Consider the following 12486-nt stretch of genomic DNA (forward strand, 5'->3'; position numbering starts at 1 on the left):
TGTTATCTCCTCCCAAGGTTCTGAGCACAGCACGTCGGACCCAGCGCCATCGGTCGTTCTGTGGCTTTAAGAGAAACGAGGTCATAACACATCAGTTTCTCCAAAGGCTGATGGACATAAACAAGGGGGCAACCAATGGAGCGCGCTCTCTCTCTTTCTCTTTTGCTCTCGCTCTCTTTCTCTCAAATCAATAGAAAACATATCCTCAGGTGAGGATTGTTAAAAAAAAAAAAAAAAAAACTGAGTAGAGGGAAAAGAATTTCCAGGAAATTCAGTTAGAAAACAAATCAGTGATCAAGTTCAGGGAAAACAAAAAAGCAATTTAGGAAGAAGATGTAGGCAACAGAGACATTATGCATGAGGACAGCTTGTATACATAATGATAATATCTGTTGCAATAATCTCTCTATATAAAAGGCTAATATGCTAAGTGTCCCACCACCCGTCCGACCGGTCGCTATGATGCGCACTGACCACCAGGGGGCAGGCGCTCAATGCAGGAGCTGCCGAGCTGCAGTGACTAGGCAGCGGCATTCTCTGGTGACGCACCCTGAAACCAGAGAGGAGGGAGCCCGACTCCTCTAGGGCCTGTGCGATTCCACCTTCGGCCGTGGGTTATGTTGCTGCTGAGGCTCTGTCTTCCCCGAATCTGGTTACCGCACACTTGTGTTTGCGTTCCACACCCTGCACGACAGCAACTTTGCAGAGTGCCTCTCGCACTCCAGACCCGTCACTCCGCAGACGCCCTTCGAGCCACGGCGCCACCCCAGGTGCGGCCGGCCGGGGCGGGGCCATGGGAGGTGGGCTCCAGGGTGTGTCAAGCCCATCGGGCCCGGTCCCACCCCGCCGGCCACCTTCTAATTAATTTTCTTTCAATGTGCATGAACCCGTGCCCTGGTCGTTGGTACATGGATCACTAAATCGTGAATTTCAGCCTCGTGCTGCAGTTTTTAAAAGATCGGGGTTGGGGATGGCATGTGGGTGTGTTTGTCTGCGTCTGTGTGTGTCCCAAAGAGCTCAATCCTCACCTGCAGAAGGAAACAGTCAGGAAATAGCCGAATACACTTACTGTTTATGAAAATAGAGTGGATTTTAAAAGAACAGAGTTTGAAGGGGTGGGGGCCGGTGCCCGGGCTGTGGGCAAGGGACTGCTGGTCAAAGCGGAGCTTTGAGGAACTTTCTTATGTCCGGGTTTTACATAAAACAGATTATAGAGTTTTAAAGGTCCAAGAGGTGGTTCTAACGATGATAGAAAGAAGAAAAAATATGATTTTAAAAATAAAAACGGAAGACCAGGAAAATGTATGCCGACTGTTAAACTGAGTGTTAATGAAGGGTTTTCTTTTTCATCCTTTGGCTTATATAATTTTTGAAATTTGAAATTGGCCCAGCTGGTGTGGCTCAGCGGTTGAGTGTCAACTAACCAGGAAGTCACAGTTCCATTCCGGTCAGGGGCACGTGCCTGGGGTGTGGGTTCCATCCCCAGTGGGGGGCGTGCAGGAGGCGGCCGATCCATGATTCTCTCTCATCGTTGATGTTTCTCTCTCTCTCTCCCTCTCCCTTCCTCTCTGACATCAATAAACATATTTTTAAATAAAAAATAAAGTTTGAAGTCGATGGGTGTTACTCGGTGCTTCTGCTGCGGGCACTGCCGGGCAGCCCTGGCGTAGCCTCTGGAGTAGCAGTTTTCCTTGGCAGCTGATGGAGGGCGAGGAGCCCTTTCTCATCGCTGTGCTGAGACGTCACCCCACTTCCGGCTTTGTCAGGCGTCCCTGTGAGAGATGGGCACAGCCCCGAGCGCAGAGGGGTCTTGGGGGGCGTCTGTGAGCTTCCCTGGTCACCCCAGGGCCCCTCCTGGGGACACGGCAGCCTGCACTGCCCTCCCTGGGACACCGTGTCCCACAAGCGGGCTCCCCCTTGGGCACCCCAAGCTCCGCGCCGGCCAGAGCCGCCCTGACACTGAGTGTCCTTTGTGCTCCCAGATGTCCCTGGGCTCCCAGATGGACCTGCAGAGGAAGAAGAGGCGGGCGCCAGCGCCCCCGCCGCCCAGCCCCCTGGTGCCCCTGCGCACGGAGGACAGCGAGGAGAACAGGAAGAGCGCGATGGGTGAGTGAGCCCGCTGCGCGCCGGCTGTGCCCGCACCTGTGCACCCGCATCCCGGGGCCCTGACCCACGGCCGCCCCCTTGCGCGGCCCTAACACGGGACCCGAGCGCTCACGCGAGGATGCTGGGAAATAAACAGTCTGGAGTGGATGTGCATGTGTGTGTGAGCTACCAGGCGTGTGTGTGAGCTACCAGGCATGTGTGCCAGCTAACGGGCGTGTGTGCAAGCTAATGGGCCTGTGTGCCAGCTAACGGGCGTGTGTGCCAGCTAACGGGCGTGTGTGCCAGCCACTGGGTGTGTGTGCCAGCTACCAGGCGTGTGTGCAAGCTAACGGGCGTGTGTGCCAGCTAACAAGCGTGTGTGCCAGCTAACGGGCGTGTATGCCAGCTAACGGGCGTGTGTGCCAGCTACCAGGCATATGTGCAAGCTGACAGGCGTGTGTGCAAGCTAACAGGCGTGTGTGCAAGGTAACAGGCGTGATGTGGCGTGCGGAAGGCGGGATGGTGGGCAGGCCGAGGATGGCTGAGGACTCGGTGACAGTGGGCAGCTACCCGTGTTCTGAGGAGGGAAGGCGTGTTCTCAGGGTGACGTGCAGGCCGGGTGCTGAGAAATCAGATCTCGGGTGACAGCAGTTTGGTCATTTTTAACCACCTTGTGTGACACTGCCCCCGTGGACACACCTTTTCCACAGGGAGCAGGGAGCCTGATAGTTGAGGAAACAGAGCCCAGAGGAAGGCGGGGGATCAACCCTGTGAGGTCACTCACCCGCCCGCGCGTGACGGGGGTGTGGAGAGAGCGACGGGGTCTCTGCCCGGCGGGTGGTGCATTTATTCCTGCGCCGCCCGCGGTTGACATTGGGGGGTGGAGTGGGCGGGAGGGGGGTGCCTGGCGCCCCGGCTGCAGGTGCAGGGAGCCCCAAGAGGCTGTCAGGTGGCCCCTCGATGCCGCCTCGCCCCCTGGTCACCCTCACAATTTGCCTTTGACCGCAGGGAACAGGCTCCCGGGACAAGTGGCCATTGTCCGCGTGCGAGGCGGGAGCAGGGCGCCTTGGCGGGGTGTCAGCGCCCCCGTGAATGCCCCTCTGTGCGAGGCTGGGCCTGTCGCGCCTGGGAATCGGGCTCCGAAGGAGCAGTGGCCTGTATTTCATGTCCGTTCATCCTCTTTCCCAAAGGGAACTACTGTCCAATTTAAAGAAAACATGCTCAGTAGCTCATTAAAGAAACCTCCAGCCTTCCCACCCTGCCCCCAACCCCCACGCTGCCTTTTCCTGAAGGGATGGCAACCTTGGATTTAGTAATTTATTTTACATACACTTTCATTGGTTTCAGAGAGGAAGGGAGAGGGAGAGAGAAGAAAATCAGTGATGAGAGAGAATCATGGATCGGCTGCCTCCTGCACACCCCACACTGGGGATCGAGCCCACATCCCAGGCCTGTGCCCTGACTGGGATCAAACCCTGACCTCTGGTTCATAGGTTGACGCTCGACCAGTGAGCCACACCAGCCGGCTTGAGAATGGGCACCTTCGATGGGGGAAGTGATGGGTAGATACGGGCAAGTCCATTTCCTCACGTCTGAAGAACCGTAACCAGGAGCAGGCACAGATGGGCTTGTCTCTCGATAATGAAATGATGCTTCGTATTTTCACTAAAAATTCGATCAGGAGCATGAAGAGTCTAAACTCTAACGCGTGAAGACAGCGTTTTTGAAGGACGGATGAAGCAGGACCCGTGACAGGAGGCATGCATACCATGTGTTAGGCCAAGTCGTTGGCTTGAGAAAATGTCATGACCAGGAGAGAGCCGTTCTCGTGAGACGTGTGAGTGGCTCCCGATGGATAAGCAGCGAAAGGGGGCTGTGGTGAGCTCCGAGAGGCGGCCCTTCGCAGCGGGGCCCGGGCTGGCTGCGGTGGCGCAGGCGGCAGAGACGGCGGCTTAGAGAGGCGTGTGGGTTAGAGCAGGCGAGGGGTGTGGGGAGGCAGCAGCAGTGCGCTGAGCCGCCTGGGAGCCAGGAACAGACTCGCGGGAATAAAACGAGGTGCTCTGACCTGGACGGAGATGTCGGGGCTTTAGGAATGGTTCCAAGCCCAGCGTTTAAAAAGCAGCCGCCTGCTGGACCGGTTCCCCCCGGGCAGGAACCTCCACACTGGGCCGCGGAGAGTGCCCAGCCCGTGCCGTGTCCGAGCCGGACGGAGGGCATGTGGTGCCGGCTGAGGTTAAACTTGGGGCAGGGTGTGGTTAGACGTGGTACCGGGTGTGCTTGCCTTTGGTTCTAGATGGAGTTGCTTTGGTGCTGAGTGAGGTTGGATTCCGTTCCGGGTGTGATTGGGTTTGGTGCTGAGTGAGACTGGATTTGGTGAGGGGTGAGGTTGGATTTGGTGAGGGGTGTGGTTGGATTTGGTGAGGGGTGTGGTTGGATTTGGTGAGGGGAGTGGTTGGATTTGGTGAGAGGAGTGGTTGGGTTAGGGTTAGGGGAGTGGTTGGATTTGGTAAGGGATGAGGTTGGATTTGGTGAGGGGTGTGGTTGGATTTGGTAAGGGATGAGGTTGGATTTGGTGAGGGGAGTGGTTGGATTTGGTGAGGGGTGAGGTTGGATTTGGTGAGGGGTGTGGTTGGATTTGGTGAGGGGAGTGGTTGGATTTGGTGAGGGGTGAGGTTGGATTTGGTGAGAGGAGTGGTTGGGTTAGGGTTAGGGGAGTGGTTGGATTTGGTAAGGGATGAGGTTGGATTTGGTGAGGGGTGTGGTTGGATTTGGTGAGGGGAGTGGTTGGATTTGGTGAGAGGAGTGGTTGGATTTGGTGAGGGGTGTGGTTGGATTTGGTGAGGGGAGTGGTTGGATTTGGTGAGGGGTGTGGTTGGATTTGGTGAGGGATGAGGTTGGATTTGGTGAGGGGAGTGGTTGGATTTGGTGAGGGGAGTGGTTGGATTTGGTGAGGGGAGTGGTTGGATTTGGTGAGGGGTATGGTTGGATTTGGTGAGGGGAGTGGTTGGATTTGGTGAGGGGAGTGGTTGGATTTGGTGAGGAGAGTGGTTGGATTTGGTGAGGGATGAGGTTGGATTTGGTGAGGGGAGTGGTGGCACAGTGCCCCCTGTTGGCAGGCGGGGAGCCTCTGCCTTGACCTCTGAATAACCCTCCTTGATCCCATGTAGGTGGTGGACGGCAGGTGCCACAAAAGCCTCCGAGAGGCACGGCTCGGGGGCCTCCCCAGTTAGTGCTGCCCCCGCCCCCGCCCTACCCTCCTCCCGACATGGACGTGGCCGAGCCCCTCGGCTCCCCCGGGGACGGCGCTGCTCCCGAGGCCGCGGACCCGCGACCCACACGTACGTGCCCCCGTGCCCGTGCCCCCGTGCCCTGCCCCTGTGCTGACCGCCCCTCTCTGGTGCCTGGTGTCGCTGTCTCCGCACCTCCTGCTCTTCCTGGGTGTCTGGGCCTCTCCTCTCGCTCCCTTCCAAGTGCTCCAGGCGGTGCGTCCTGCGCCCAGAAAGCGGTTTAACCCATTGAGCGCTCAGGTTGTGGTTAGGCTTCAGCCGGCGTGGTGCCACATGGGTAGGGACAGTCAGCTCGGAGCTAGTGCTCCTCGAATTAGAACCAACCTCAGACTGTCAGCCAGCACCGCCCAGCACCGCCCAGCACCGCCCTGCAGCTGGGAGCGCCCTCGGCTGAGTGCCAGGGGCCGTGGTCAGCACTCGGAGGGCCCGTGGCCTCTGTCCTGTGGCTGTGCGGAAAGGGAGACCGAGGCACCGGGAGGGGAAGTGCTGGAGTGGAGTCCAGCCGCACAGAGCGGGGGCTCCTGGGCGTCTGCCTCGTCCCAGCCTGAGCGGCCGGGCTCTCCTGGGCCGGGTCCCTCCAGGCAATGCCGAGCTCCGTGCGGAGCAGCCCACCCCCAGGGCAGATGTCATGCAGGCCCGGCCTCCACTGCGTCCCGGTCGCTGCCTCGCAGACCCGAGGAGCTGCCCCACCTCCAGGCGTGAGGGGCGCCCACGTGCTGCCCGGAGGAGAGGGCCGCTTTCTTTTTTTCTTACTATGTTTTTGTTGATCTCAGAGAGGAAGGGAGAGGGGGAGAGAGATGGAAACATCAATGATGAGAGAGAACCATGGATCGGCTGCCTCCTGCACGCCCCACACTGGGGATGGAGCCCACAACCCGGGCCTGTGCCCTGACCGGGAATCGAACCCTGACTTCCTGGTTCATAGGTCGATGCTCAATCCCTGAGCCACGCCGGCCGGCGAGGGTCTGGTTTCCTGACCATCTTGGTAGCTGAGGGGGTTGGTGCGGTTCTGTCTGAGTGTCACTCTCTGGAACCTGGCATCTCGTTGGAAAGCACTGCCCTGCGGTCGGAAGCACAGCTGGCTCTCTCGCGAAGTGAGCTCACAGGAGACAGGATGCACCGTTCGCTTGCGGTGGGAGCCACGTGGCCGGAGGTCAGGGCGCACGCTCCGCCGTCACCGGGCAGAACTGAGCTCCGGGGCCCGATCTGCGGCGTTGGCTTCTTCCCAGAGGCCGTGGCCCGGCCGCGGTGGCGTCCGAGTTGGCAGACGCGTGTGCACGGTGGGAGGAGGGGGGCTAAGCTCCGTGAACTGTCAGCCGTGGCGCGGCGGTCGCCGTGAGCGGGTCTTTGGTGGCGTGTTTGAGCGTGATTGTGGGACAGTGGGACAGTGGTCCCCGGCTCCTTGCTCTTTGGCCTTGTCGTTTTGTATTAATGAGCTTTCACATTAACCTCCGACACGTGGCCGCGTACTCCGCAGCCGCGTGGGCACGTCTGAACCAATGTACTTGCACCCGGTTTCTCTTCCTCACGACTTCCTAACCAGCTGGCTTCCTGCCTGCATTTGATTTTACTTGAACCTTCGCTGTGAAGTCAGGAGCATGGAGCCCATCCTGCTGACTGCATTGACGTGTTTGTTTTCAAGATCCGCAGCACGGGTTGGTTATGTCAGGCTACTAACCAGGCATGTTAGGCTACTAACCAGTCCTCAGTTACTTACTCCTGCGAGGAGGCCCTGGGGGTTAAAGCCAGCGCACACAGAGCCATGCACAGCGCCTCCGTTCGCTCTGTGCTTTAAATTAAACCAGCCCGGACTGTCCCATTACACCTGACCCCTCGTCCGGCACCGGCCTCAAGCACTCCGTCTTCTCGTGGCTGCCCATTCCTAGGGTCGTTGCAAGATGGGGGCTCGTTGGTTTGTTTTTAAGCCTCACCCAAGGGTATTTTTTCATCGACTTTAGAGAGAGTGGAAGAGAGGGGGAAAGACAGAGAGAAACATCGATGTGAGAGAGACACATTGATGGGTGGCCTCCTGCATGAGCCCCAACCAGGGCTCAGGCCAGGGAGGAGCCTGCAACCAAGGTACGTGCCCTTGACCGGAATCGAACCCGGGACCCTTTGGTCTATAGGCCGATGATCTGTCCACTGAGCCACACCGGCCAGGGCGGTTTTAGAGGCAGCACGGGTCGTGGTCTCCTGTTCTGGGAGGCACGTCGCATTCAGGCAGACGGTGACAACCAGAAGGCCACTGGCTGATTGGTTTCCGTGTGTGAGCAGGCGCCTCCTCCGAGGAACCCAGAGAAACCCTGCAATAAGGCAACCAGAGGAGAGAATCAAACTCTCCATCTCCAGCCAGGAGACAGGGCTTTGCATTGGCTCCTGTGAGATTAATAATAACAATTCACAGGCCTGCAGCCTGGCCCAGCAGAGTCTGGGAGTGCCAGGGCTCAGCTGGGGTTCCCCGGGGGACGAGGCTCCCCGAGGCTCGCTTGCTCCATGAGCAGTCCGCACTGGAGAGGACACAGGGACTGGCGGGTGCCCTCCAGGTGGCACCGGTCTTCAAGGTCGCCTGCCGTCCTCTAAAACCTGAACCAAATTAACCCCTTGGCCTGTTTCCAAGCCAAGGAGTCCAGCCCGAAGCTGCTCACAGGACAATGCGGGGCGTCCCATTGGTCCCGGCCCCGTGGAGCCCGAGGTGGTGGCCGCCTCGCCAGCCCAGGAGAGCGCTGGGCCCGTCCTGGGCCTAGTCACCGCTTCCTGCCCGTCCCTGCGAGGGAGCCGGCCACACAGCTGCCTGCTGCCCCTGGGAAGGGCTCCAGCCGCCCAGCAGGAAGGGACGGGGACCCACGGGCCTGCTCGTACAGGGGTAGATGGGAGGAGATCGAGACGGTGGGAGCAGAGGCTGCCCCTCCTCAGATGCACCTTCGAGAGCCTGGGGCTGAGGTCTCAGCTCCGAGCAGCCAGGGCCGGGGACTGGGACAGATGGCTGCGTTTTCGAGGATTTGACAAGCCTGTTGTACTTAGCAAAACATGACCATTATTAAAACGTAAGTTATGTAAACTTGCGATTAAATAAATAGTATTAAAAACAAAGGTGACAGCCCTGGCCAGTTAGGCTCAGTGGATAGAGCCTCGGCCTGCGGACCAAAGGGTCCTGGGTTCGATCCCGGTCAAGGGCACGTACCTCAGTTGCAGGCTCCTCCCCGCCCAGGGCCCTGGTTGGGGCGTGTGCAGGAGGCAACTCATCGATGTGTCTCTCTCACATCGATGTTTCTCTCTGTCTCTCCCTCTCTCTTCCACTCTCTCTAAAAGTCAATGGAAAAACACCCTCCGGGGAGGATTAAAACGTAATTTTAAAAATAACAAAAAAACAAAGATAAACAAACACTGGAAACGCGCCTCATCCTGACCTTGTCACCGCCTTTCCCTGTGTCTGTGCTCTCGGCCTGACTTCCGTGTGTTGAGTCCACACGGTTCGATGGTACAGAGAACGGCGGGATCCCGCAGTGCAGTCTGCGGCCGCGCCCTCTGCCAGTTCCATGGTCAGCCCCTGGCGCTGGCAGCTGGGGACCGACAGGAGGGAGCATTTACACCATGGACATTGGCCACGGTGACAGCCCGCGGCCGCTGCCTTTGCCGGCATGGAATTGAGGGTTCCCTCTCGAGTGCAGATACTTTTGTCCGACAGCCCGAAGGAGAAGGAGGAGGGCGGCGAGGCTGTGTCTGCCGGTCCCGGCCCTTGAGCCCCTCCGCAGACGCGGCCGGAGGAGAGACGCCGGGGGCTCTGTGTGCGCTGCCGAGGCCCCGGCCCGAGGCTGCATGTGGAGGGCGGGGTGCCCCGGGCGCGTTCACACTCTGCCGTTTGTCCCCACAGTTTACTGCTGTGCGTCATTCCCTAGTCACGCCAAGCGCTTCTGACGACGCCGCCGGAGCTGCCCCTCCGCCTCCACCTCCGCTGTCCTGCCCGACTCGCTGTCCCCCTGGAACAGGGCCCTGGACTCGGGGCGCACTTCCTTTAGGACTTAACGCATCACAGCAGGCTTTGTTTCCCGGGCCCCCTGGTCCCCGGGAGGCGGCAACGGCCTTTATGTGTCAATCCTCGGCCGGCGGTGTCGGCCTGTCCGAATGTCCCCAGCCGCTGGCCCTGCACATGTTCCCGTGAGAGCCTGGTTTTCCTTTACTTCTTACTCGTTCGTCCCTCTCTTGTTCGCTCTTTGGTTGCAGAATATCTCCCCGGTTTTCCTTGAAACTAGATTGTGCCCATACAGCGGCCGGCGAGGCCATGTGGGTGGAAACGTTCTGTCCACCTGGTAAAACAGCACCTCACCGGGGCCCGGAAATAGCTGTGGGGCCCCAACTCGCGGCCGGTACCCATGTGTCCCCGACACGCAGGGCCCCGTGTCTCTCGGGGGTGTCCGGGGCTTTCCCATGAGCCTCTGTCACCGCGCAGGTCGTTCCCGCAAAGAACAGAGAGGAAGGAAGGTCCCTCCTCCGTTCACTGTGCACCCAGCCGCGTCCCCCCGTCCCCCCCCCCCCCCCCCCCCCCCCGCCCCGCCCGCGCGGAGGGCTTGCTGGGCGCGGCCGGTGCCGGCGTTGGCGTCGGGGCGTCAGCGTGCACGGCGCAGGGCCTGCCTGGGTTTACTCCCGGGGCTCCCCCTGGCAAGGAGGACCCCACGGGCCCATCTGACAGATGCCAGTCTGGGGGCTTGTACCCGGGTGATGAGGCCCCCGGGGTGGCCGCCGAGGCCCGGACAGGTGTGCTGCCCTGCCCTCTGGGCCCGAGAACCCCGTCCCCCAGGGAGAGGGCGGCCCTCGGCCCCCGAGGCAGCAGGGCAGGGGGGAGTCTCCCTGTTGCGCCTCCGGTTGAGCATGGACGGCGTGCTGACTCAGACTCACTTCTGTCTCTGTGCAGAGGTCTCTGGGACGGGAGAAGCTGCCGTGTTTCTCTCCAATATCAATGTCTGTATAATCTTAATCCGCACCCGGATATTCTCCCATTGATCTTTAGAGCGAGTGGAAGAGAGAGGGAAAGACAGAGAGGAACATCAAGTGAGAGAAACACACTGATTGGTTGCTTCCTGCACGAGTCCCAACCAAGGCCCAGGATGGAGAGGAGCCTGCAACCGAGGCTCGTGCCTTTGACCGGAATCGAACCCGGGACCCTTCTGTCCTCAGGCCAACGCTCTATCCACTGAGCAACACCGGCCAGGCCCGATATATACGTGTGTGTGTGTGTGTGTGTGTGTGTGTGTGTATTTTTAATGTTTCTGCTCAAAGTAAGAAAAAGCATTGGTGTTTTCTCACGCCTGTGACTGTCGCCTGGTGATTGCGGTGAAAACGTTAGCGCTGACGATGGTGGGAATTCCTGCGGCGGACACCGAATTAACAATAAAGACGTGTAGGCTAGGACCTGCAGAGCTAGAGCTGCATATAACCAACCTAGTGCCCTGTTGGTGGAAGCAAAAAACACACATCCAGGAAGTTAGAGAAATGGCAAGGACGCAGAGCCAGGGAGAGCGGGCCTGTCTTTCTTCTGCATCGAAATAAAGACGTTTCGTCTGCTGAGTAGGCCCCTTGCCCTCCAGTCACGAAGGGGGGTTCTGAACAAGGGGCGGTGATGTCCCTCACGTTGGGGACGGCGCCGGGTTTGTGACCCCGACGTTGAAGGCGGAAGGCGCTCGTGTGTAATCACAGCAGCAAGTGTTGGCACGGGCGGCCGGTAGGCAAGGGACGAGGGCAGGACGCGGGCTGCAGCTAAGTCAGGAGGACGGTGCGTTACCGCTCCCAGCGATTGGCTAGGAGGCAGAAGGTGTCCTGCAAGAACACGTGGAACTGGGGGTGAGGGTGGGAGCCAGCTCACAGCAGGGGTGTCAGGCCCGGAGCCCTGGCCCATGCGCCGTGGCCGTGGGCGAGACGTGGGTGGGACCCCCCTGGGGCCTCTGTCCCCCGGGTGGGGTGATGCAGGCTGCGTGACACGCTGGAGGTCACACACGGCGAGACACTGCTCACCGGGGTCCGAGCCCTCGGGGACCTGACAGGGGAGCTCAGTGATGCTTCATTTTTGCTCAGAGCCCTTGCGTCTCAGATGTTCTCATTCCCGGCTCAGCCTCGAACCCAGCTCCGTGGGTCGTTTATCCCCCTGATAAGCCGACACGAGAACAGTCTCTTCTCCGTCACCGTACAGGACCAGCAAGGCCCGAGCCAGCAAGGTGTGGCTCAGTGGATAGAGCGTCGGCCTGCGGACCAGAGGGCCCCGGGTTCGATTCCGGTCAAGGGCACGCACCTCGGTTGCAGGCTCCTCCTGTCCCGGGCCCTGGTCAGGGCGTGAGCAGAAGGCAACTAATCGATGTGTGTCTCTCTCACATCGATGTACTCTCTGTCTCTCCCTCTCTTCCACTCTCCCTAAAACCAATGGAAAATATCCTCGGGTGAGGATTCACAACCACAAGAGAGCTCACTGGAAGGACACGGATGTGAGGTGGTCCCCGTTTTCTGAGCAGCGCAACCCAAATCCAGCCGCCCGGTGCCTGGCTGGGACCCGGGAGCTCACAGCGGGGCCAAGGCCCAAGGGACGTTAACGCGGCATTACCTTTCAGCTACGATCGGTCGGGTCTGCCTTCTCCCCCTGAGCCCGTGGGCAGGGACAACGGAGGAGCCTGCCGTGGGGAACAGTGTGCGTCTCAGGTCACAGGGCCGTGGCCCTTTCACGTGGCGATCCCGGCGTTATTTAGTCACACGAGCGCTCCCCGTCCACACGAACGGTGGGGTCTCAGCCCCGGGGGGCGCGTTCGCACATCACACCTGTGTTTGCGACGCTGTCCACGGCTGTGGATTTGGGTCCAAGGTAGGATACTGCTGTCCACAGCGTTCGTAACTCATGTCATCTGATCCCAGACGTTAGCCCACTTGCAGCCGCATGTTTTTCATCGCAAAACACACTTCCCCCGGTCGGGCAGGCTTGCGTCTTACGAACGCAGGGGAGGCGGAGGGCCCGTCACCGGAATAGCGGGGCTGCTCGAAGCAGCACAACCACTGTCGGTGGTCCGGGATTCATCCACCCCAGGGCCCTTCCTCTCCTCTCCACTCTCAATAGTCTGTGTGTCCCTATGAGTGTGCG

General features: G+C 59.6%; 1 protein-coding gene across 1 annotated transcript in view; it reads left to right on the plus strand.

Annotated features, from left to right (window-relative positions):
- COBL (cordon-bleu WH2 repeat protein) overlaps positions 1 to 12486 on the plus strand; it is a 93330-nt gene that overhangs the window by 63870 nt on the left and 16974 nt on the right. Inside the window, 2 exon segments of the mRNA XM_070424826.1 lie at positions 1983 to 2106; positions 5253 to 5423. Coding sequence (XP_070280927.1) covers positions 1983 to 2106; positions 5253 to 5423 — 295 coding nt within the window.

The sequence above is a fragment of the Myotis yumanensis genome, unplaced genomic scaffold (assembly GCF_028538775.1).
Source record: "Myotis yumanensis isolate MYYU_CA2020_CCGP unplaced genomic scaffold, mMyoYum1.0.hap1 SCAF_9, whole genome shotgun sequence".
Taxonomy (NCBI): Eukaryota; Metazoa; Chordata; class Mammalia; order Chiroptera; family Vespertilionidae; genus Myotis; species Myotis yumanensis.